Below are 27,334 nucleotides of genomic sequence, written 5' to 3' on the forward strand. Positions count from 1 at the left end.
ATAAGTCTGGCTTGGAGTGTGCTTCCTCACATACTGGCGCCCGTAGACGTCCACACATATCTCTAAATTGTCTTTCCTATTCATTGATGCGAGTCCTGAAAAAGCCTAAGTGGCCATTCCTATTAGTTTCCTTTTGTGTTAAACACACGCCTAAAAGTAGTAATTATACTTTCAAAACACTACATTTTAACCATCTTTCTGATTAGGTCAAATTAGTGAGATTTTGGGGCTGGAGCAATAGCACAGTGGGTAGGGTGTTTGCCTTGCATGCAGCCGACCCAGGTTCGATTCCCAGCATCCCATATGGTCCCCTGAGCACCGCCAGGAGTAATTCCTGAGTGCATGAGCCAGGAGAAACCCTGTGCAAAGCTGGGTATGACCCAAAGAGCAAAAAAAAAAAAATAATGAGATTTTAATCATATAGTGTTGAGAGGAATGCTAAGCGACTTAGCAAAGCTAGTGTGTGTTGGTTTCTAAGATCTGTAAAGGGGGCTGGAGTGACAGCACAGCTGGCAGGGTGCTCACCTTGCATGCGTTCACCCTGGTTTGATCCCTGATACTTCATATTGTTCCCTGACCTCACTAGGAGTAATCCTTCAGCACAGAGCCAGGAGTCATTCCTGAGCACCGCCATGTGTAGCCCCAAACTAAAAAAAACACAAACCAAAACAAAAATGGAATCTGCCAAGGTAACAAATATAAGCTATGGATTATCAAGGTTTCTAACTTTCTATCTTGCTGAAATGGAATATTATTAGTTTCCTTTTCTAAACTTTTCGTCATTCATCACTCACTTTCCAGAATCATTCCTTCTACATTAGCTAGTTTCTTGGGCTATACTGAAGAGTTCATCTGAAAACCCTTTCCAAAGAACTTTCTCTGACCATATAATAGTTCTATTTTAGAGAGGAAAATGAGAAGTCAACATAAAATTAAAATAACAACTGATAACAATGAAACTTCAGGCACTGTTCCAAGGTTATATTTAATTTTGGAGAAATCTTAATTCCTTTCACTATTACAGAAAATAATATGAGCTAGATATATATGATTAATTAAATAATTAAAATAAATGGTTATTTAACCCTAATGTACTTCAAGAAATCAAACTTTCTTTTTGGCAGGGGGCGAGGTGCACATTTAGCTGTGCTCAGGTCTTATTCCTGGCTCTGTGCTGGGGATCACCCTCCTGAAGGGGAGTGGGGACCATATCTGGTACTGGGAATCAAATCTAGGTTTGCTGTGCAAGTCAAGCACCTTGCCCACTGTACTAGTGATCCAGCACACACACAAGAAAGGAAATATTAAGAGTAATTTTTTACACCATATAAATCACTCCATTTGAGGCAAATCTTTTCAGATCAAGATGTTTTCCATCTAATTTTCCTAGAAATAAGACAGAAAAAATGGTAAATTATCTAACAAAGGACTTGTACCCATAATATATAAAGAATAGAACTGGCCCATAACACTGTTCTTCTGTTCATCGATTTGCTTAAGTGGGTACCAGTAATGTCTCCATTGTGAGACTTGTTGTTACTGTTTTTGGCATATAGAATAGGCCACGGGGAGCTTGCCAGGCTCTGCCTTGTGGATGAGATATTCTCGGTAGCTTGCCTGGCTCTCCAAGTAGGACAGAGGAATCAAACCTGGGTCAGCCGCGTGCAAAACAAACACTCTCCCTGCTGTGCTATCGCTCTATCCCATATAAAGAATATAAAGAACTGTAGCACTGTAGCACTGTACTCCTGTTGTTCATCGATTTGCTTGAACAGGCCCAGTAACATTGTGAGACTTGTTGCTACTGTTTTTGGCATATCGAAATATGTCACGGGTAGCTTGCCAGGCTTTGCCATGCAGGTGAGATACTCTTGGTAGCTTGCCGGGCTCTCTGAGAGGGGTGGAGAAATTGAACTCTGGTTGGCGGTGTTGGCTCCGTGCAAAGCAAACACCACACACGCTGTGCTATCACAAGAACACTTCACTAAAAATACTACAAAATAAACAATGTATATGAAATGCTATTTCTCCAAGGGTGAAATAAGTCAGGAGTAAGCCCTGAGGACACCAAACCTCCCTCCCACAACCAAAAGACATGAAATGATGCCTGAATTCATTGGACAGCAAAAAAAAAGCATAGAGAAACCACGATGATATACCTTTCCAGTGGCAGAAGATTCTATCTTCTCTAACTCACCAGATTGACCAGAATGAAAATATCAGACATTAACAAGTATTGGTAGCAGAATCTCCTGCCCCCGTGCCTGGCTGTCCTCTCTGGGGACCTTTGGAGGGGGGCAGGTTGAGTTTCCCTCCTCACCCCCAGAAGAGCCCTGGCAGCCAAAAACCTCCAGAACCAGCCACAACCATGCTGGGACCACTCTCCACACGCATGAAGGTACTGGCAGCGTGACACAGGCATGCGAGTCCCGGGGCTGAGATCTCCAAGCCTGCTCGGATCGGGGCTGAGCATCCTCCACCCAGATCCTCCATCTTCCAGTAGGCAGGGGTCACACCCACCAACTGCCCTGGCGCCAGGTAATCCCATCAACGGCCAAGACCCAGAGACTATAAAACCCAGCTCCTGGAAGCACGTGGCCGCGGCCATGCAACATCTTATTTTCTCATTCTTACTTTGGACAACCTGGCAGGCTACCAAATGTAACCTGTCCACACGGCAGAGTCTGGCAAACTCCCCGTCATGTACCCAATATGCCAAATACCAGTAACAATGATGGGTCTCATTCTCCTAACCCTGAAAGAGCCTTGAATATGGCTCCTTTTAAAATCTCAGGGCTAGGGCGAAGGAGACGTTACTGGTGCCTGCTTGAGGCAATCGACGAACAACAGGATGATCGTGATCGTGATCGTGAACAAGTATTGGTGAGGATATCAAAATCCTCATACTCTGCCTGGGGAAAAATATGTTTTTAAATGCGAAAAAAGTGCAGAAACATAAATGATTACATATATAACATACAAAATACAACAGTGTATTCCAAAAAGTTCAGGATATATCAGTGTTCCCTTTAGGTACAAGCACAGTGAGTTGAGACCAATGAATGTCAAGGATACTATAAAGGATAGATTGCTGTTGGTACTATTTTTCTCCACTAGAAGAGGAAAATCAAGATTATCAGTTGTGTTTCATAAGTCAAAGCTAATACCAGGAACTCTGGATCCGATAAATATCCAAACTTTTGTGTCTGTACTGTCTCCCCAGTCTGGATATTTATTTGAATGGAATCAGTAGGTATGTGATTCTTGTGACCACAAGCTTCTTTCATTGAGCTTAAGCTGTTGGGGTTCATGTATGTTGTAGGGTTGTATACTGTATGTATGTTGTAGGGTTTTATGTTGTATATGTGTTGTAGGGTTTATGTTGTATGTATGTTGTCCGGTGGCATGAAAGATGTCAGACAAGAGGCTGAAACTGCAGAACTGAATGCATGTTGGTTTTAAAGCACCTTCTACTCCCACACTCTGCTCTTGAGACAGTCCAGGTGATCCAAAATCAAAAATCACTCACTGACACTGAGATTTTTTAAGCTTCTAGATATATTTTTATTTTCTTTTAGATAAAACAGAACTTTGACAATTAAGGCTTGGTCAGGAGCATCTGGTTCATTTTCTGAGTTAACAACAACAAAAAGACCAGCAGCTTTATTTCAAGAAGGTGGTTATATTTGGAGGAGTAAGTTTCTTAGGCGGCAGCTAGAATAATTTAGTATAAAGCATAGGCAGTTTTGTATATTATAAATTAAACTGGTATAATTATCTATGAAACCATCCAGCTCATGACCTGTGATATTTTGTCTCTGCAGCGTGAACAGTGCAGCTGTGCGAGCCCAGACAGCGCCCTCTGCATCAGTCTCACTGCAGTTGGCCTCCACAAACCCCATCCCCCCCCCCTTTTTTTTTTGGCTTCTTGGATCACATCTGGCAATGCCAGGGTTTACTCCAGGCTCTGCACTCAGGAATGACTCCTGGTGGTGCTCAGGGGACCATATGGGATGCCGGGGATAGAACCCAGGTTGGCTGCATGCAAGGCAAATGCCCTCTTCACTGTGCTATCACTCAGTCCCCATCCTGTCCTTTCATGACTGAGCCAATATCCCCTCCCTGAGGAAGTTCTCCAGCCTGCAAGCAGCTGGCCATTCCCAGTCTTTTGTGTGGCCTAGTCGGCTCCTGGCTGAGTATCACCATCTGAAGGGGCATTGCATTCAATTCAGGAGAGGGCTATCAGGGACTGGATCCACTTCTCCAGGATTTATACTTAGCTTTTTGATCAGAGGGTAACTCTTCAAAGTCATCCTGTGGTGCTGGGGTTTGCTGAGGAACGAGCATGGATTTTCAATTATAAAACCATTTTGCATTTAAATAGGAGTATTAGTCTTAAAAATGTGTAGCTCAGTTTGACACCCGTCAACCAAAGTTAAATCTCTAGATTACTGAAAAGTTAAAAGAAAAAATAAAAAAGTCAATCACTTGGCTTCCAGGGTTTCCTTGTGACATGAGGACACACTCTGGGGAAGAGAGTCAAACAAATCCTGGCACCCTACACCTTCCAAGAGAGTGGCAGCTGGCACCACAGGGCAAGCCTTCCCTGCGCACCTGCCCTTAAGACCATGGTTTATGCTCACCAGCTGACTTGACCTGGACCACTCTGCTAGTGTTTGTGCTACCCTTGTAATAGATATACAAATAAAAAATGCATATGACTGAATATAAACATAATTTTTAAAAATGGTTTAGTTAGCTAAAGCAAAACTTAGAAATTTTGTTTTGCTTCTATATTAGTGCTCCTACCTATGAGGTCTTGACTTCGTACCCTTCTGTTTGCTTGGTTGTGGGGAGGGGCACACTCTGGAAGTGCTAGGATCCTCTTACAGTGGTACACAAGCGGCCATGGGGAACCAGGAATAAAAGTTGGGGGGGTCCTGCATGCGCTCCAGTGTTTGAACCATTTCTCGGGGCCAACCTGGTGCTCTTTAAATTTTTACCCAATTATTTACTAAAATCGGAGAGCCCGGCAAGCTACCGAGAGTATCCGATATGCCAAACACAGTAACAACAAAGTCTCCAATGGAGACGTTACTGGGCCCGCTCGAGCAAATTTACTAAAATGTCTTGAAATTTGAATGGATGTCAAAGGATGTCAAAGTATAAGTATCAATTTTCAAAATAAAATGTTAGACAAGGGGAACAGATAGCTCACTGAACTGGGGTGCCTGCTTTGTATGCACCCTGGTCCCCCAAGCACCACCACAGGGAGTAGATCCCCTCAAATAAAAGAGTAAATAGAATGGAATTATTTTATATTTATTTTATAATTATTATTTATTATTTTATATTTATTTATGGTCAATGAAATAAATACCATAGAATACAAAACCCTCATGCTTTAAATACATAAAAGTTTAGTAGATGAAATCTTCATAGCATTATTTTCATCATATATTTGATTTACACTTCATCTGTAAAAATTTATACCAAAATAATGTTTTATAGAGTTCAGTGTTTTTTATTCATCATCTTGTATTACTTTTGTGACATAAACCCACACAAAATAGAAATTTTCATTTTCCATGACCACAAAGATCTCTAGGCATTAATATTGTCTTCTGAGTCATGCTATCATAACAAATTTCATAGTACATAATATACCATCTAATGTTAATAATTATTAACTATAAAAAGTAACTTTGATTGGAAAGGAATCCTTGATAATATTAATGGGTAATTCTGTTTTCCCGTTGGATCTTATCTATCCAAGACTTGGCCTGGAGGAACAGTAGGGTGCTTACCTTGATACCTTGGGTACCCAGGACCCCATATGGTTCCCCTAAGCCTGCTGCCAGGAGCGTCTGAGCACAGCACCAAGAGTAAGCTCTGAGCATTGCCTGGCCCAAACATGGGGGGGGGGGGGCGGGGGTGAAACTGTTTAATAAGTTACATTCCTCCTTTAATTTTGTTAAGTTTTTAAAGTGTGAAAACCTTATTCACATTAGTGGGGCTATGTAAAGTCCTTTTCTGTGACGAGACGGCCAGTGTCCCAAAGAACTTCTAAGAGTCACAAACAGATTCCTAACTGTAAGCAGTGATGGAGGATCTGAAAGGAGGCTGAAGATTCTGCTGGGACAAATCAATGGGGACTCCTTAAATTTTTTTAAATGCCAAAATGAGACAATATGATTCATTTTCTTGATACCAACCCAGAGGCTTCACATTCACAGACAAAGCAGTGAAACCGGTTCCATAGAGAATAAGGGGGTTCTGCTGCTGTTTGGAAAGAGGGGAACGTCCCCTAGAAGCTGCAGCTGGAGAGAAGCAGCCAGTCAGACTGACTGATTCCGCCCAGGAGAGAGAAGCTGGGAGGGGTTGCACCCCAGCTGTGGGGGGTTTGCCGGCCAGCCCTGAAGAAAGCCCCCTGGAGGTGCCACACATCCAGCTGGAAATCACGGCCTCCTCCACCTGCAGAGCAACCCCGCAAGGCTCATCACCTCAGCCACAGCCCATCCACCTTCTTGGCATCCCTCACCCCACTCTGCAGTTTGACACTCGGCAAATGCAGCCACAACAACTAAGTATGTCTCTGACCTCTCTATTCTGACAGTGTGGGTCAGGTAAATTGGAATTTGTTCCCAGCTCTGTGTGATTGTGGACAAGTCACTCTGCTGTGGGACTCAGCCCACATCTGTGACTGCCACAGCAACAGGAGGCCTTCACAGATCACTTCAAGGCGGTGCTCAGCCCCCTGCCACTGTACTGTTTTTGTGAAGTTCATGTAGAAGCCAAGTCTTCTTCATTTTTTTGCTTTTTGGGTCACACCCAGCAATGTTCGGGGGTTACTCTTGGCTCTACACTCAGGAATGACTCCTGGCGGTCCTCAGGGGACCATGTGTGCCAGGCAAATGCCCTCCTGGCTGCACGACTGCTCTACCACCGAGTCTACATTATTTTCATGTATTCCCTGGAACAGTGTCTGCTGCACAAATGTTTTCTCCACCACTCTCCAGTAACCCTTTAATCTCCAGAGAACATTGACTTGGTGAGCTCTGACGTCAGATGCTGGGTGAGAACTCCTAGACCAAGGGCTCAGATCCACACAAACACATGCACACACACATTCAACATGCACATGCATACCACACTCATACACACACATACACATGTGCACCTCCTCCACAACACTTCTAACACCAGTGGCAGTTACAACCTGTATGGTGTGGTGTGACGAACCTGATGTAACCAGAGGATCCCATAATCCCCTGCCATGAGCTGAACTGTTTTGCTCAGCTAAAGGAGCTCAAGGAACTCAAAAAACAAAAAACAAAACAACAATTCACTACTGATTATCCCATTTGCTATAACTCCAGAAAGCCCAGATGGAAGAGCCAAACAGAGCAGCCGCACAGGAAGGACGCAGAGCCTCTGTACTCTGAGCACAAGGCTCCTGACTGCACACGGCCCATGCCCTCAGCACCTGGACCTCACACGGTGGGAGTGCCTGCTGGATGATGTGGGGGAGCCCCCAAGCCCCAAGCCAGCTAGTTCCCCTGGCTACAGACCTCATTCTCAGGGCTTGTTGAAATTCCTCTCTTCAACACACTCAGATGTGGTTAAAATGGATTGCTATAAATAAAAAACAACAATCCACTCATCTTTATCACTCGTCATCTGGGAAATGCCAACAGCTTTAAGAGCTCTGTGCCAGAAATGGAGATGAAGGCCTAATACATATATATGTGTATATATATATTTATTATAAATCACAGTATCACAGGCCTTATGCCAACCAACTATAATTTCTTGTTGAGTGAGAAGGGTAAGGGGAAAAGGTGTCACTTTGGAAGCACACAAAAGTTATGTTTAGAGTTGGTTTTTTTTGTGAGGGGGAGGGGAGATTTGAGTCACACCTGACAGTTGCTCCTGGTTCTGTGCTCAGGGATCAGTCCTGGCAGTGTTCCAGGGAGATCGAACAAGGGTCTCTCATATGCAAGACAAGCACCTAAACCCCTGTACTATTTCCCCAGTCTGTGTTTCTGTGTACACAGAAGCTCTAGGCAATGAGAAGAATAAGCAGATGCCTGCAGAGAGACTTGCTTTCACCCTGCCAGAAGGCTAGCACTGCACTCTCTAACCTCCACCACCCCGCCTCTGTAACAGGCGCATTCCCTTTTATTTTCTCTCTCCTTTTGGGTATTATGGTTTGCAATACATGTAGTACCTTAGTAAGTGGCCATCATATTTGGTCCATAGTCTACTTTCAGCATGCATCTCCCATCCCAAGCAAGCCCTCCAATCATCATTTACTTAGTGGTCTCTTCTCTATCCCAGCTGCTTTTCCCCCCAGCATGTGAGGCCAGTTTCTAAGTCATGGAGCAATCCTCCTGGCCCGTATCTCTACTATCTTTGGGTGTTAGTCTATCATTATGTTAACTTTATATTTCACAAATAAGTGCAGTTATTGTTTGTCTGTCCCTCTATCTCTTACTCATTTCACTTAGCATGATACTCTCTATGTCGATCCATTTATATGAGAATTTCATTATTTTATCATTTCTAATAGCTGCATAGTATTCCATTGTGTAGATGTACCAAAGTTTCTTTAACATGTCATCTGTCCTCGGGCACTCAGGGTTTTTTCAGATTCTGGCTATTGGAAATAGTGCTGCAATAAACAGAAAAGTGCAGATGTCATTTCTACTATATATTTTTTTTTATTTTTGCATCTACAGAATATATTCCCAGAAGTGGTATTGCTGGGTAAAATGGGAGCTCAATTTCAAATTTTTTGAGAAATGTCCATACTGTTTTCCAAAAACCTGGACCATCCGTCATTCCAACTAGCAGTGAGGAGAGTCCCCTTCTCCCCACATTCATGCCAACGCTAGTTATTTTTGTTCTTTTGGATGTGTGCCAGTCTCTGTAGTGTGAGATGATATCTCATTGTTGTTATGACCTGCATCTCCCTGATGATTAGTGATGAGGAGCATTTTTTCATGTGCCTCTTGGCCATTTGCATTTCTTCTTCGAAAAAGTTTCTGTTCGTTTCATCGCCCCATTTTCTGATGGGATTGGATGTTTTCTTCTTGCAGAGTTCAACCAGTGCCTTGTATATCCTTGATATTAACCCCTTATCAGAAGGGTATTGTGTGAATATCCTTTCCCAGTCTGCAGAATGTCTTTGTATTCTGGTCACTGTTTTTTGTCGAGGTGAAGAAGCTTCTTATTTTAAGATAGTCCCATTTGTTTATCTCTGTTTCCACTTGCTTGGTTAGTGATTTTTCATCTTTGAAGATACTTTTAGTTTCAACGTCGTGAAGAGTTTTGCCGACCTTTACTTCAATGCACCTTATGGATTCTGGTCTGATGTTGAGGTCTTTAATTCACTTTGATCTGGCTTTTGTGCATGGTACTAGGTAGAGGTATGAGCAGCCCCCCTTTTTTTGCATGTAGCTGTCCATTATTGCAGCATCATTTGTTAATGAGGCTTTCCTAGTTCCACTTCATATTTCTTGATTCCTTATCAAAATTAGATGATCATATATTTGGGAAGGGGGAGTGTCAGTATATCTAACCATATTCCATTGGTCTGCGGATCTTTGTTCCAGTACTAAGCTCTTTTAATGATTACCACTTTGTAGTACAGTTTGAGGTTGGGGATGGTGATGCCTCCCATCTTTTCACCCCCAAGAATTGCTTTAGCTATTTGTGGGGCTTCTTGTTCCATATGAATTTCGGGAGTGTTTGATCAATTTCTTCGAAGAATGTCATGGTACCCTTATAGGAATTGCACTGATGCTATACAATGATTTGGGGAGTATTGTCATTTTGACAATGTTAATTCTCCCAATCCATGAGCAGGGGATGTGTTTCCATTTCCTAGTGTCCTTTCTTTATTTCTTGAAGTACCATTTTATAGTTTTCTTTGAACAGGTCCTTTACCTCCTTAGTTAAGCTGATTCTGAGTTACTTGATTTTATGTGGCATGATTGTGAATGGGATTGCTTTTTTTCATATCAATTTCTTCTCTCTCATTATTTGCATATAGGAAAGCCATGGACTTTTGGGTACTGATTTTATAGCCTGAGATTTTAATATACAAGTCTATTGTTTCTAGGAGCTTCTTGGTAGAGGCATTAGGGTTCTTTAAATATAGTATCATGTCAACTGCAAATAGCGAGAGCTTGACTTCTTCTTTTCCTATCTGGATGCCCTTAATATCTTTTTCTTCCCTAACTGCTAAGGCGAGGATTTCCAGTACTATATTGAATAGAAGTGGTGAGAGTGAGAATCCTTGTCTTGTTATTGATCTTAGAGGGAAGGCTCTTAGTTTTTCCCTATTGAGATTAGATAATGCTTGTCATGGGCTCGTATAGATGGCTTTGACTATATTGAGGAGAGTTCCTTCAATTCCCATTTTGCTGAGAAGTTTCATCATAAATGAGTGCTGGATTTTGTCAAATGCTTTCTCTGCATCTATTGATATGATCATATGGTTCTTATATTTTCTTTTGTTGATATGATGGATTATGTTGATTCACTTGCAAATGTTAAAATGTAAACCATCCTTGCATCCCTGGGATGAATCCCACTTGGTCATGATATACGATCTTTTTTTTCTTATTTTTGGGTCACACCCAGAGATGCTCAGGGGTAATTCCTGGCTTTCTACTCAGGTATTATACCTGGAGGTGCTCAGGGGACCATATGGGATGCTGGGAATCGAACCCGGGTCGGTCGTGTGCAAGGCAAACGCCCTACCCACTGTAGTATTACTCAAGCCCCAGTATATGATCTTTTTGATGAGTTGTTGGATTCTATTTGCTAGTATTTTGTTGAGGATCTTCACATCCATGTTCATCAGAGATATTGGGCTGTAATTTTATTTTTTTGTGGTGTCTCTGTTTACTTTTAGTATTTGGTTGATATGCACCTCATAGAAACTGTTTGGGAGTGTTACTGTTTCTTTAATTTCCTGGAAAAGCTTGAAAAGAACTGGCAATAAGTCCCTTTTAAATGTCTGGAAGAATTCGCTAGTGAATCCATCTAGACCTGAACTTTTGTTTTGGGGAAGACTTTTTATTAGCGTTTCAATTTCCTTGATAGCAATAGGTCTATTCAGGTATTCCAAATCTTTTTGGCTCAGCCTTGGGAGGTTACAGGAATCAGGAATTTATCCATTTTTCTAAGTTCTCTTGTTTTGTGGCATAAAGACTTTCAAAGTAATCTCTGATGATCTTTTGAATTTCTTTGGTTTCTGTTGTGATGCCCCCTTTTCATTTCTGATTTGGTTTACTAGGGTTCTCTCTCTCTCTGTCTTTCTTTGTGAGTCTTGCTAGTGGTTTATTGATCTTGTTTATTTTCTCAAAGAACCAGCTCTTGGTTCCACTGATTTTTGGGGTTTCCATGTTATTAATTTCTGCTCTAAGTTTTATTATTTCTTTCCTCCTGCCTGTTTTGGGCTCCTTTTGTTGGTCCTTTTCTAAGATCTTGAGCTGTGAAGTCAAGTTATTCATGTGGGCCCTTTCTTCCTGAGAAATGCTTGCAGAGCTGTAAATTTTCCCCTTAGCACTGTTTTAACTATGTCCCACTAGTTCTGCTAGTTTGTGTCTTCATTTTCATTTGTTTGCAGGTATCTTTTGATTTCTTCCTTGATTTTCTCCCTGACCCACTAGTTGTTCAACATTCAGTTGTTTAATTTTAAGCCTTATTTTATTTGTTTTGTTTTTTGGTGTTTAATGCATGCAAGATCTTTCCACTTAGCCACATCTCATACATTTCACCGATTCATTTTGGACTGAAAGAATAATAATAATAATAATAAACTGTACTGAGGACAAGGTTGTTGTAATTAATTAGTTAATATAAGCATGACTTGAACTTATTAATAAGAATCAGCTCTGGGACCTCCAGGGCTAAACCCAGGGATTCTCAGGAAGCCATGAGTAGCCAGGGATAAAACCCTGCATAAGACACCAAGCACGTGTGCTAACCCTGCTCTATATCCCTGTGTTGGACATGCACTGAGCTTGTGTGCTAACTCTGCTCCTCTACCAGGGATCAAACCTGTATAGGACACACACCGAGTATGTGTGCTAACCCTGCTCTATCTCCCAGTTCCCTGTCAAAGGGGTTCTTTTTGGTTGGTTTTTCTTGTCACACAGCAGTGCTTGAGAGGCTACTCCTGGTTCTGTGCTTAGGAATTACCCCCCCATGGTGCTTAGAGGACCCTGCAGTACACCCAGAGAGTGCCTTCAGCCCTTGGCGCTATCTCTACATCCCCTCCAAGCTTGTGTGTGTGTGTGTGTGTGTATTTGTGTATGAGCATGCACTTGCACACGCATGCAGTTCTTGGTGAGTGGTGAGTTCTTAAGGCAAAAAGAGAATCAGTCAGGGGCCAGAATGATAGTAGAGAGGGTAGGGTGTTTGCCTTGCATGTGGCCGACCCGGGTTCGATTCCCGGCATCCTATATGGTCTCCCAAGCACCGCCAGGAGTAATTCCTGAATGCAGAGTCAGGAGTAACCCCTGTGCATCACTGTGTGTAACCCAAAAAGCAAACAAAATTTTTTTAAAAAAAGAAAATCAGTCATAGATCAGAACCATGCCTTACTAGATGATCTAATTCTGATCTGTCACCTTCAAGAAAGTCACAATTGTGCTCTAAAACAAGGTGAACACTCCAATTTTCTAAAAGTCACCCCCCTAACCACTTCTATAACAACTCTTGACCCAAATGTCTTGTTTCAATTCCCCAGTAAAGGATGTATCCTAATATCTTCCTTTTCCAGTCTCAGCCAGTCCAAAGTTCAAGCCCATAATTCACGATAACCACCAGTGGGAATGGTTTTGTCATTGTTGTCTTCCTGACATTCTTCACAGTTCATCCAGATATCCTTCAGGTTCCAGAATTTGCTATGGCTGATCACATGACCTCCTTGGCTCTCAATTTCCTTTCCCCAAGCACAAGGAAATCGTCCTCACTTCCCTTGATTCTCCTGGTCCAACCAGAAACTTGCTTTCATCCTTTGAGGAAAACACTGACTTGACTTGTAGCACAACTTTTATACTTTAAAGGAATAAACTTTAATCTACACAACTGTAACCACACATTTGAAATTACTAATTTTTGAATTTAGTGTGCTTGATTTGTTCATGCTTCCTAGAGCAATAATATCAGTGTCCTCATCTCTGAGCACTTTGAGAACAGAATGTGCATCTGAACTTAACACATCTGTAGCAATTATCTGTAGGAACTTGCTTTTGCTTTTGTTTTAGGTCATACACAGTAGTACTTGGGAGACCATATGGTGCTGAAGATCAAACTCAGGGCTTCTGCATGCAAAACATGTGCCCATTGGTTGAGCTATCTCCCTGGCATTAGGGGTTTCCCTGCCCCCCCTAACAATATGAGGGCTAGAGAGATAAGTGAGCAGGTAAGGTTCTTGCCTTGCATGTGCCCAGCCTGGGTTCAATCCCTAGCTCCCCATGTGGTTCACCAAGCACCTCCAGCTGTGATCTGAACATAGAGCCAGGAGTAAGCCCTGAGCATAGCTTGGTATGTCTCACCTACACATCATCCTCAAAATAACTTAACCCCCATAAACTCACACAATGTGGAAGGCTGCAAATGCTCTTAAAGATTACACAGTGGGGGTATGGTGCCGCCAGCAGGTGAATCTGTACCTGTGAGGCGAGTGCATCAGCAGCCTGATGGCGCCTTCAGACTTCCAGATACCCCAAAATTGTTGCTGTGCCTTTGGCCAAATCCCAAAAACTTAGGGCAAAGTTTACCAAGAAAGTAAACAGCCAAAAGTTAGGTATGTGGGAGACACACCCACAAACCACCTCCGGCTCAGCTATATAATTGGAGGCATGGCCTCTCTAGTTCCTGATTGAACTGCTTAACGGCCATAATCCCAGAGACTCAGAAACAAATCTCGAAACCCAGCAGCTTTTGGCAGAAATGCATCCAATCCCTGAAGTAGGTTACCGGTGCTGGGCTAACCCAGGTGGGAATAGGTTTTGTGCCTTGGCCTGTTCCCCCTGGCAGCCCGGTGGCCGCCATCCTCCAGGGGTCACTGGACAGTCAGGTTTGGGCCCGCAGTGACAAGACATTTTGGGCCCCACAGGATGGGGGTGGAGCCAGTCCTGTCCTCCCCACCCCAACAAGACCCCAAGTCGTTGCCCACGAATGACCTCTCTGGCTCCTGATCAAGCTGCTTAAGGGCTATGATCCCAGAGACTCAGAAACAAATCTTGAAACCCAGTGGCTTTTGGCAGAAATGCATCCGGACCTCACAGTAGGTTACTGTTGCCGGGCCACCCCAGGGGGGAAAGGGTGTTGTCACTCTGCCTGCTCCCCCTTGGCGGCTCGGTGGCCATCATCCCCCAGAGGCCATTGGACAGTCAGGCTTGGGCCCGCAGTGACGAAACTCATTGGGCCCCACGGGATGGGAGTGGAGCCAGTTCTGTCCGCCCCGTCACAACGAGATCCCAAGTCATTGCCCACAAACGGCCTCTCTGGCTCCTGATCAAGCTGCTTAATGACCGTGATCCCAGAGACTCAGAAACAAATCTTGAAATCCAGTGGCTTTTGGCAGAAATGTGTCTGGTCCCTGCAGTAGGTTACGGGTGCTGGGCCAACCCAGGTGGGAATAGGTTTTGTGCCTTGGCCTGTCCCCCCGGCGGCCCGCTGGCTGCCATCCTCCAGAGGTCACTGGACAGTCAGGTTTGGGCCTGCAGTGACTAGATATTTTGGGCCTCACGGGATGGAGGTGAAGCCGGTCCTGTCCTCCCCACCCCAACGAGACCCCAAGTCATCGTCCATGAATGGCCTCTCTGGCTCCTGATCAAGCTGCTTAACAGCCATGATCCCAGAGACTCAAACAAATCTCAAAATCCAGTGGCTTTTGGCAGAAATGCATCCGGAATCCGCAGTAGGTTACTGTCACTGGGCCACCCCAGGGGGAAACAGTGTTGTCCCTCCACCTGCTTCCCCTAGGTGGCTCAGTGGCTGCCATCCTCCAGAGGCCATTGAACAGTCAGGTTTGGGCCCGCAGTGACGAGACATTTTGGGCCTCACAGAATGGGGGTGGAGCCAGTCCTGTCCTCCCCACCCCAACGAGACCCCAAGTCATCACCCACTAACGGCCGTTCTGGCCCCTGATCAAGCTGCTTAACGGCCATGATCCCAGAGACTCAGAAGCAAATCTCGGAATCCAGCAGGTTTTGGCAAAAATCCCTCCAGATTTAAGTGTTAAAATTTTGGAATTTCAAAATCGCGTGGCCACTACTGGAGCCACGCGACATCATATGTTATTCATAACCAGCAATAGAGAGCAAATTGTCTACTGTTGCCTTTTCAGCAGATCTGAGTGTTGGGGTAAAATCTCAAATAATAATGGTGGGTATGGTGTCAAAACATTGAATGTGATCAAAGTAGAGAGAGAGAGTAATGTGGAAACCATCTGCCCCACAGGTAGGGGGAGGGTTTGGGATGGGGATATACTGGGTTGTTGGGGGTGGAGAATGGGCACTGGTGAAGGTATGGGTGTTTCATTATATGATGGAGACTTAAACCCAAAAGCTTTGTAACTGCTCTCATGATGATTCAATAAATAAAATTCTAAAAAATGAAAAAAAAAAGTAAGGTGGAGTTCATGCACAATTCAATCAGCTAATCAGTGACTGAATAAATAGCAGTATTCTTACATAAAAAAAATTACACAGTAATCATAAATCTGTTCCGCTCTTCATCCCAAGCTTTTGAAACCCTTCCCAGAGCCCTTCCTGTCACCATTAACGGTCACTAGTCTGTAGGCTCCTGTGTGGAGATGCAGGGCTTGCACAACCTCCAATCATGTTTCACTTTTCCCATCATGGACAGTCTCCCTGCTCTATTTATCCCTGACTATTCTATGCCCTGGAGATCATTTGATATCAGCACATCTGACATGTTCATTTTTTGTTCTGCTTCCTACATGGCAGATCCTAACTGACCTAGTTTTTAAATCCCAGCTCCAGGGCTCTGTACAAATAATAACTCTGACTTCTCTCCTGTGCTTAGGGCACAGTCTCTTGTTCTTAAAAAAAAAAAGAAAGAAAGAAAGAAATATCATCCACATAGGGCCTTGAGCACTGCCAGGCCCACACTGACTCGAGTCCTGACTGGGAGTTATCAAGGTTTTGCCTGCTGGAGGGATAGCACAGTGGGTAGGGCATTTGCCTTGCATGTGGCTGACTCGGTTCAGTTCCTCTGTCCCTCTCAGAGAGCTCAGCAAGGTACCGAGAGTATCCCATCCACATGAAAGATCCTGCAAGCTCCCTGTGGCATATTCAATATGCCAAAAACAGTAACAACAAGACTCACAATGGAGACTTTCCTGGTGCTCATTCGAGAAAATCGATGAAAAATGGGAAGACACTGCTACAGTGCTACAGTGCTGGCCTCCTCAGGGTCCTGGCTATTCACAGCAGGCCTGGTGGGCACAGAGTCAGCATAATTCAAGTCCTGCTGCCATTCTTCCCATGCATGGTAAGGCAATTCCTGTCCTGTTTCAGTAGACGACACTCTACTGGTGGGTGTTTGAGTTATTCACAGTCTCTCAGGGCAGAGAGCACAGCAGCATGTCTGCTCACAATGTGGAAGTGATGACGCTGATCTGACTTATGAGATCCAGGTCATGGTGGAGTGCTGCTCCCCAAGCACTCGCCCTCCCAAGCCTCCCACCTCCTCTCCTGCCCGCACTGTCTACCTAGAGTTACAGTCACTCAGGTCGCCTGACAGGGTGTTATTTCAGAAAAAAAAGCACATACAAGCAATGGAGCAATAAACCATGGCACCTGAAGATGACCCCAGGGTCTCACCAATACTGTGAATTCCCTTTAAGAGTGTCCTAACTCAGAGCCATAGAACCCTCCCCACCCCAGTGAGGCAGGATGGTCAAGGGCCTGGGCAAGGGGTAAAAACTACAGGGGGATGTAGTTTTAGCTAAAGGCACTCAGAAAAATGAAAACAAGGCAAGCAAGAAGCCCTTTACCCTTGGTTCCAAGCAAACCTCCATGAGCTAGTAGAAGGTGCTCCAGAGATGAGTGGGCAGTCAGAGTAGGAACCTGCGCACAGGCTGTCTTCACCCTCATGCTTCCCCCATGCTCTGCTCATATAGCATCGTCTGGAATAAACCGGGGTGACCCACTTTTCTTCTTTCAGAAGAAAAAGTAAACATTTTTTCCAAATTAAAAAACCTTAGAATTTGTACTAATGAAAACACAAGTCAGGCTAGACTTGTGCTGCTAGCACTTCAAATGGACCATGTCGGCTGGAGGAGGTGCTGTGCTCATGTGTTCGTTGCTCGTGCACTGAAGCACTTCTCTCCCTGTGTCCCAGAGATACTGGGCAGCTCTTGCCATACCAACTGTCTCCTAGGTGTGTGGCACATTTGTCCCCTCAACATCTTCATGCTATTCCTTAGAGGGCAAGTCACATGGGAGGGAGGAGTAACCAGCCATTAACACCAAATGACACTCAACATGTCCAAGTGGTGGTTGTCTGGCCAAATATGGTGCCCAGATTGTTCAGTTTAACACTCAGAGTCCTAATTGGAAAGGCCAACATTTTAAATTCTGGAAAGTGAATCTAACTATCATGCTTCCTGTAAACTAGCACCATGAGACCTGGCACGGGCTGACTCCTCTGCAAGACAGAGACAGACTACCAATTAATTGGTAGTCCTGCAAACACCAATTAATTTTCTACCAGTTATGGACAAGAGTCAAACATCTTGTTACTGCATACTTATCACAGACCTTCTTCACCAAGAACCCGCCTGTGGGTTGTCAAGGTCCTGACAGAGAAGGCTGTACCAAGGTATGCTTTTCCTTCCTGTCAGCTCCTCTTGCTTCACCCCGGCTCCACTCGGGGGTGCAGGAATGCCCTGGATGCCTGCCCAGCACTGAGGACTCAGGGTGGGGCAGGCTGGGCTCTTGACATTGGAATTCAACTTCCTCATTGGTGCCAAGGCCTGACCCTGGTACATTCTAAACACAACTCCACGGCATTGCTCTCAAGGCACTGATTATTCCTGACTCTGAGATGGAAAAAAGATTTTAATTTCCAAGAACTGAGATACAGGTTAAGGGGAATAGCCAACAAGTTGGACCAAATGAATTCAACTTTAGGCATTAAAAAAAAAAGAAAGTCTTCCGAATTACCAAATTCTGTATCATAAATTTATGACATGTAGTATAAAGCAAAATCCTCCTTTATGGAGCTAGGGGTCTGGCACTCAGGTGAGGCGCGCACACTCTACACACACCAGGGATGGTTCAATGCCCAGCATGGCATGTTCCTACAGCCCCACTGAGTGGGCCCTGCCCACTAATGCCCAGCACTGCAGGATCTGACTGTTGAACCATGCACACCAAATGGCCAGGTAACCCCAGGACTAACCCCTGGGCCCTTCAGATGTCTGCTAGGAGGGACCCCCTTAAAATCTCCTTTCTGTCATTACTTACACGTTCAGTTATGTGAGTGTCCATTAGAGGTGTATGGCCAGTGGACACAGCAGGGTCCCCTGAACATCTCTTGGAATTAACCCCAAGCACTAAGCCAAGAGTAGATACCAGTACTGCTGGGTATGGCCCAAACAGAAAACAACAAACAAACAAACAAAAAAGTGACCATTTATACCGATAAGTTCTAAAATTATAGCTATCAAGCCTCAATTAGAAAAAGGATACCAGCAAAATCCAACATACAAAATTTAATAGCTGGCCATATTAGAGTAAAAATATTATTTTTTATACAACCAATAATTCCAATTTTGCAAAATAAAGTACATCTAATAAAGTAAGCTTATTCTGTCATTGAGACCAGTTGTAGTTACTGGTTTTGGCCATTCGCTCTCAACGGAATGACCATCTCCAAATGCAACAGCTATGTGTACCTAGGTCGAGAAGTCAACATGACAAATGACCTGGCACCCGAGCTGCGCAGGAGGAAGAGAGCAGTTTGGAACGCTTTCAAGAACGTCGAAGAAATAGCTAAGAGGACGAAGAACGTCCGGCTCCGGGCACATCTCTTTGATTCCACTGTTCTTCCTGCATTAACATATGCCTCAGAGACTTGGGCCCTATGCAAACAGGATGAGAACGCTATTCAGGTCTCCCAAAGAGGAATTGAAAGAGCTATGCTTGGAATATCACGTTTCACTCAAATGAGAGAAAGAATCCGGAGTTCCGACATCCATCGACGATCAAGAATCAGGGACGCTGTCTCATTTGCCAAGGTGTCAAAAATCAGATGGAAGAGAAGGAACACATGGAGGGTGCGGGATCCCGGAGGAAAAGAAAAAAGAAAAAACAGGTTCCAAAAAGAGCCGAGAGCACCGGCAAGTTCCAGATGGAGTAGGCGCCGCATCCCGCCTCCCCCAGATGGAACCCTGGTGACCAGAAGCCTCTACAAACACAGCTCGAGTATGCGGGAACGAGGACTTTTTCTCAAAACCGCGCGGCCGCTTATGCGGCCGCGCGACATCTCTCTATATACAAAGTGATCAATGAGAAGTAAACCACCCAATCTTTCTCCCTGAAAATCAGAGTTAAGTTTGGAGCATGGCCACAGCCCCAGAAACACAAGGACTTAATGCAGAAACCAGCAGCTTAGAGCAGAAAAGTGAACGGACGATGAGTTAACCCAGGCCATCATTTCTGCCCAGAGGGGAAAGGGTGTTGCCCCATTCGCCCTCTCTTCTCTGGAAAGAAGGATGGCGGCCGCATGGGAGCCTTGTGGACAGCAGGTATGAGCCGGGGGTGTGGGGGGCGATTAAAACTTCACGAGAAGGGGGGCATTCCAGTCCGTCCTTCACGCCCTACCGAGGTCAACAGTTGCCCCCCATGAGCGGCTCCCCAGCACGGCCACAGTCCCAGAAGCACAAGGACTTAATGCAGAACCCGGCAGCTTGGAGCAGAAAAGTGAAAGGACTATGCGTTAATCCAGGCCATCAAGTCTGCCGGAGGGGAAAGGGTGTTGCCCCATTCGCCCTCTCTTCTCTGGAAAGAAGGATGGCGGCCGCATGGGAGCCATGTGGACAGCAGGTATGAGCCGGGGGTGTGGGGGGCGACTAAAACCTCATGGGAAGGGGGGCGTTCCGGTCCGTCCTTCACGCCCTACCGAGGTCACCAGTTGCCCCCCACGAGCGGCTCTCCAGCACGGCCACAGCCCCAGAAGCACAAGGGCTTAATGCAGAACCCAGCAGCTTGGAGCAGAAAAGTGAAAGGACTATGCGTTAATCCAGGCAATCATTTCTGCCCAGAGGGGAAAGGGTGTTGCTCCCTTCCGCCCTCCTCCCTCTGGAAAGAAAGATGGCGGCCACATGGGAGCCTTGTGGACAGCAGGTATGAGCCGGGGGTGTGGGGGCGACTAAAACCTCATGGGAAGAGGGGCGTTCTGGTCCGTCCTTCACGCCCGACCGAGGTCACCAGTTGCCCCCCACGAGCGGCTCCCCAGCACGGCCACAGTCCCAGAAGCACAAGGACTTAATGCAGAACCCGGCAGCTTGGAGCAGAAAAGTGAAAGGACTATGCGTTAATCCAGGCCATCAAGTCTGCCGGAGGGGAAAGGGTGTTGCCCCATTCGCCCTCTCTTCTCTGGAAAGAAGGATGGCAGCCGCATGGGAGCCATGTGGACAGCAGGTATGAGCCGGGGGTGTGGGGGCGACTAAAACCTCATGGGAAGGGGGGCGTTCCGGTCCGTCCTTCACGCCCTACCGAGGTCACCAGTTGCCCCCCACGAGCGGCTCTCCAGCACGGCCACAGCCCCAGAATCACAAGGGCTTAATGCAGAACCCAGCAGCTTGGAGCAGAAAAGTGAACGGACTATGCATTGATCCAGGCCATCAAGTCTGCCGGAGGGGAAAGGGTGTTGCCCCATTCACCCTCTCCTCTCTGGAAAGAAAGATGGAGGCCACATGGGAGCCTTGTGGACAGCAGGTATGAGCCGGGAGTGTGGGGGCGACTAAAACCTCATGGCAAGGGGGGCGTTTCGGTCTGCCCTTCACACCCTACCGAGGCCACCAGTTGCCCCCACGAGCGGCTCTCCAGCACGGCCACAGCCCCAGAAGCACAATGACCTAATGCAGAACCCGGCAGCTTGGAGCAGAAAAGTGAAAGGACTATGCGTTAATCCAGGCCATCAAGTCTGCCGGAGGGGAAAGGGTGTTGCCCCATTCGCCCTCTCTTCTCTGGAAAGAAGGATGGCAGCCGCATGGGAGCCAGGTGGACAGCAGGTATGAGCCGGGGGTGTGGGGGCGACTAAAACCTCATGGGAAGGGGGGCGTTCCGGTCCGTCCTTCACGCCCTACCGAGGTCACCAGTTGCCCCCCACGAGCGGCTCTCCAGCACGGCCACAGCCCCAGAATCACAAGGGCTTAATGCAGAACCCAGCAGCTTGGAGCAGAAAAGTGAACGGACTATGCATTGATCCAGGCCATCAAGTCTGCCGGAGGGGAAAGGGTGTTGCCCCATTCACCCTCTCCTCTCTGGAAAGAAAGATGGCGGCCACATGGGAGCCTTGTGGACAGCAGGTATGAGCCGGGAGTGTGGGGGCGACTAAAACCTCATGGCAAGGGGGGCGTTTCGGTCTGCCCTTCACACCCTACCGAGGCCACCAGTTGCCCCCACGAGCGGCTCTCCAGCACGGCCACAGCCCCAGAAGCACAATGACCTAATGCAGAACCCGGCAGCTTGGAGCAGAAAAGTGAAAGGACTATGCGTTAATCCAGGCCATCAAGTCTGCCGGAGGGGAAAGGGTGTTGCTCCCTTCCGCCCTCCTCCCTCTGGAAAGAAAGATGGCGGCCACATGGGAGCCTTGTGGACAGCAGGTATGAGCCGGGGGTGTGGGGGCGACTAAAACCTCATGGGAAGGGGGGCGTTCTGGTCCGTCCTTCACGCCCTACCGAGGTCACCAGTTGCCCCCCGCGAGCGGCTCTCCAGCACGGCCACGGCCCCAGAAGCACAAGGACTTAATGCAGAACCCAGCAGCTTGGAGCAGAAAAGTGAACGGACTATGCATTGATCCAGGCCATCAAGTCTGCCGGAGGGGAAAGGGTGTTGCCCCATTCGCCCTCTCCTCTCTGGAAAGAAAGATGGCGGCCACATGGGAGCCTTGTGGACAGCAGGTATGAGCCGGGAGTGTGGGGGCAACTAAAACCTCATGGGAAGGGGGGCGTTCCGGTCCGCCCTTCATGCCCTACCGAGGCCACCGGTTGCCCCCCGCGAGCGGCTCTCCAGCACGGCCAGGACTCCAGAACACAGAAACCAATTTCTTAACTATCTGACTTTCAGTAGAAATACTTCCAGGGTCAATAGGTAAAAGAGCAGAAATCCAAAACCAACATTTAATTCTTGAACCCAGCCGTAGAAAGCAAATCACTTCACAATGCTTTTTCAGCATGTCTGATTTGGGGGGGGGGGTAAACTCTAAATAATAGTGGTGAATCTTTTATTGAAACAATGAATCTAATCAAAGCAGATAGAGTGTTAACTAGAATTCATCTGCCTCACAGGGACGGGGAGGGGTGGGGGGTGGGGTTTTATTGGGGTTCTTCATGGTAAAAAATAAGTATTGGTAAAGGGAAATGTGTTTGATATTTGCATGACTGAGACATAAACCTGAAAGCTTTGTAACCTTTCCCACAGTGATTCAATAAATAAATAAAAAAAATTAAAAAAAAATCAGATGGGCTGGTCACCTAATGAGATTTAAAGACGGCCGCTGGACTAGAGCTGTTACCGACTGGATTCCACGGGATGTCAAAAGACCGTGTGGCAGCCCACCTACCAGATGGTCAGACTTCTTCATCAAGATCATGAACGATAGGTTTGAGGCTCTTCATGTTCCCAGAGCGAACAGATGCCATTGGGCTACACTAGCACGCGACAGGGACAAATAGAGACATTACTGGTGCCCGCTCAAGCAAATCGACGACTAACGGGAAGTTAAGTGATTTAAGTGATTCTGTCATTAAATTCACTTTCTGTTTTAATTAAATATTTAAGTAAAACTAATAAATTTTGTCAGTAAAAATATATTTTTTAATGACAGATATAATTTCCTCCCCATCCAAATACACATGAGTGGATTTCTGGAATGGGGATTCTCAGAAAGAGGTTTCCTAGAGCACGACATATATGAAGATGATACAGGCAGAGGAGCCATCTCTAGTGGGAGAGCAAGGCCCTTGGTGACATCTGACCCAGACTCACTCCCCCAGATCTGCAGTGACCTTAACATACACCCACTCCCTCATGGCTTCTAGCCCATGCTCATTTCCTCAAGGCTGCAGTGACCTTGGGCCTACACTCACTAAGGGCTGTGGTGACCTTTGACCCACACTCCCTCAGGACTGTGGTGACCTCAGACCCACACCCACTCCCTCAGGGCCCTCCAATCTCCTGCAAACACAGTGTGGCAGTGTGGACTCTACGTGGACTTGACCTGCAGTCACGGAGCCCTCTGTCTCACAGAACTGCCTGGGGCCTAGGGAGAGAGGAAAATGAACCTGAGGTGAGTGAGGACCAGACGCCCCTTTCACACAGGCTGGAGCCCCACCACACCTCCAGGAGTAGGGAAGGACTAAGGTCAGGTCTCTACAAGCTGGTTCGAAAGTAGTACTTCAAGCAAGCAGAACATTGTACCCATTACTATAGAGTAGCAGCCCTCTCTGTGCTCTGACAGCACCAGCTCTCACAGGACCTCTGACCCTGTGACAGAGGAAGTGGGCAGAGCTGCCACACGGTGGCAACTGACCCCACCCCTGTTCCCAGTCTCCCTCTGACAGGATGTGGCCCAAAAAACAAAACATAACCAAAAAACAAAACTAAAACTTCTTAGCACTTTGCTACTCCGGATGGTATTCACCCATGGCCCTTCCTGAAATAAGGAAGGTCCATTTATCCCTAACTTGCTGAAGGCTTTATACTTTCTCAATAATAAATTAATGTTTTATTTTACATATTTATATATTTATTTTATGTACATATATTAAATTGAATGACCATGAGATACACAGTTACAAAACTGTTTATAATTTTCAGTCATACAATGTTCCAACACCCATCCCTTCACCAGTGCACATTTCCCACCACCAATGTTCCCAGTTTCCCTCCATCGCCACTCCCATGTTTTATTACATTGAACGTTCTTTCTATATCTACACATGCCACTCCCATGTTTTATTACATTGAACGTTCTTTCTATATCTACACACAGGTGACTTTTTGTATTTATAGAAACTTTTCAATAAAATATTTTACTCATTTATGTAAATACTTAAGAATTATCTATAACACAGTATTTTCTAGCAACACCAACATTCCTTCTTTTGGATAAAACACACTTTTAGACATCATTAGACAGATTTATATTTTCCTTAAAAATTTTAAAAATTCTCCTCCTCCCTCCACTACTAAAACTGTGTATTTGTAGAATTTATATATTTCACATAAATTCTAATATGCATTAGCACATAATTATTCATACTACCAGACTTAAAATTTTACATACCCATAATAAAAAAAACATAGTTTTTGAAAAAATTGTCAATTTATTACTGACTTACAATTTGGGGGCTCCATAATTTAAAAAGATGTCTCTCATATGTGATATAAGCATGTATAAACATTTATGAAATATTACAAAAGGTATAATGGGAACAACAAATGGCCAAAGATATAAGAATTGAAGATTTTGTCTGCTTCTGGGAGGGCGAGCAGAAGGCCTTGGGGAGGCGGGCACTGTCTGATAATGGGCATGGTGTGAAATGTATGTGCACAAAAAGCATAAATAGTGTTGTAAATCATGGTAAAGAAAATGATAAAGAAAACAAGTATAGGAAAAGAAAAAGATGGGGAAGAAGTTCTGAAGGGAGAAATTGAAGCTGAAAACTGCTCCAATCTGAGGATCAATTCATACATCCAGATCCAGGAAGCTCAAAGATATAGCCAGGACCTAGGAAGGCCCAAGAGGTTCAAACACCAATGCACATTCTCAGTAAAATAGCAAGAGCCGAGGATAGCTAAAACTCTGTGAGTAACAAGAGTAAACCCTGAAATCATTTACAAAGCAGGAGCCCCCATAATACTCACAGCACAGGGCCAGACAGACAGTATGGGGTGAAGCTGCTGGTCTTGCTCAAAGCTGACCCTTCTGTCTGGGTCCCTGGCACCACCTACGTTGTCCCTGCACCACCAGGGACTAACAGTGAACCCTGAGACACAGCCAAGAGTGAACCCTGAGTGCCGCCAGCTGTGGCCTGAACCCCACACCCCGAGGAGAGATTCAGAGCAGGTCTTTCAAATGAACAGTCTGATACACCCAACACTCGGGAGCATGTCATCCAGCCAAGACACCACTAAGTCCGTGGTGCAACACAAACCTCACTGACAAATAACAGCTAAGCAAGTTCTTGGTCACTACACCCACACTTTAAGATACACTGGAAACTGTCTCACATGAAAGACTAAAGAAACAAAGGTTAATTATAGAAATATCCAGAAATCATCTTTAAGAAGATAGAATTTTTAAAATTCCATCAAGATCCCTATACAATTCATTGATGTGTGCAGGCCTCTCAGTTCCCAAAGAGCTGAGTACACATATTTCTCTAGGATTCATGGATTATTCTCTAGGACAGACCACAGGCTGGCATTAAAAAAATCTCTCCATAAAACCAAGAGAACAGAAATCACACCAAGTACTCTCTCAGATTATAATGCTTTGAATTGGAAAAAACTCACAAACAGAAAGCTGGTGAAAGCTCAAACACTTGGGTGTCAACACACACTACTTAACCACTGGGTCAAAGAGGAATTAAAAATAAGGTAAAAGGATTCCTGGATACAAGTGGGAATGAAGGCATATTGAGTAACAATGAGCTACCAGAACTTATGGCACACAGCAAAAGGTGTACTGAGAGAGAAGTTCAAAGCACTATCGTGTTCCTACTGTCCTTGGGTACAACAAGTCAATTTTAAAGAAGAGTGGCTATGAAGTAGATTACATTAATCATGATAACTATTTACCCACTTCTTAGTTATTTCTGATTGTTTTGGCATTTTCAGGGTCAAATAAAGACAGAGTGGTGACCATTAAGTGACTGTAGGCTGCGGCCAGCATTTCATGCCCCCACCATCATGAAAGGAAATTCACATCTACACTGACCATGAGGCACCCAGGGACTTACCAGCTGGCTGGGTTTGGGTTGTTCTCTTAGGGTATGTCTTGCTTCGACTTCTTGTCACAGTTTGGTCTGGCCGGGGAAGTTGAACAGAAAGATCTCGACTCATTTGCAATGCAGTCCTGCCACTTGAAAGGCAACATTTTGATTTCGTACATGGAAAAACAGGCACAAAATTAAAGTTATTCATTCAGAATATCTGCAAAGTATGGAGAAAAAAACAGACTCACACAACTTGTGCAAATCCAGGGCTTTCAACAGAGATTTCTTGTAATACTAATAATGGGCTGGAGCGATAGCACAGCTGGTAGGGCATTTGCCTTGCATGCAGCCAACCTGGCTGATCCAGGTACGATTCCTCCGCCCCCCTCAGAGACCCGGCAAGCTACTGAGAGTATCTTGCCTGCATGGCAAAGGCTGGCAAGCTAACCATGGTGTATTCGATATGCCAAACACAGTAATAACAAGTCTCACAATGAAGACATTACTGGGCCCACCGGAGCAAATCCATGAACAATGGGAGGACAGTGCTACTAATAAAGAAAGATCATCACCTGTTAATGGGAAAGATTTAAGGTGGAGATTAAGAAGATATTCCAGGGAATAAGCAGAGATAAGGGTTTTTGTTTTGTTGTAGGTTTATTTATTTATTTATTTATTTATTTTGCTTTTTGGGCCATACCTGGACCTGAACCACCTACAGTAATCCTGGCTCATCACAGTCACGGTCATTCTGTTGTTTATCGATTTCCTCGAGCAGGCACCAGTAACGTCTTCTTCGTCCTAGCCCTGAGATTTTAGAAAGTGCCATATTCAAGGCTCTTTCAGGGTCAGGAGAATGAGACACATCATTATTACTGGTTTTTGGCATATTGAGTACACCACGGGCAGTTTGCCAGACTCTGCTGTGTGGGCAGGATACTTTTGGTAGCCTGCAGGGTTCTCCAGAGTAAGAACTAGATAATAAGATGTCACACAGCTGTGAATGTGGCCGTGGGCATCTGGGAGCTAGGTTTTATAGTCTCTGGGTCTTGGCTATTGATGGGATTACACGGCCGGGGGCAGTTGGTGGGTGTGACGCCTACCTAC

The 27,334-nt window shown here is 45.4% G+C and overlaps 1 protein-coding gene across 1 annotated transcript in view; it reads right to left on the minus strand.

Annotated features, from left to right (window-relative positions):
• Nucleotides 1-27,334, minus strand: part of EPB41L4A (erythrocyte membrane protein band 4.1 like 4A) — a 283,211-nt gene that overhangs the window by 58,224 nt on the left and 197,653 nt on the right. The window contains exon 12 of the mRNA XM_056139099.1: nt 26,248-26,373. Coding sequence (XP_055995074.1) covers nt 26,248-26,373 — 126 coding nt within the window. The remainder of the gene's footprint in view (nt 1-26,247; nt 26,374-27,334) is intronic.

The sequence above is a fragment of the Sorex fumeus genome, unplaced genomic scaffold (assembly GCF_029834395.1).
Source record: "Sorex fumeus unplaced genomic scaffold, SorFum_2.1 ptg000131l, whole genome shotgun sequence".
Taxonomy (NCBI): domain Eukaryota; kingdom Metazoa; phylum Chordata; class Mammalia; order Eulipotyphla; family Soricidae; genus Sorex; species Sorex fumeus.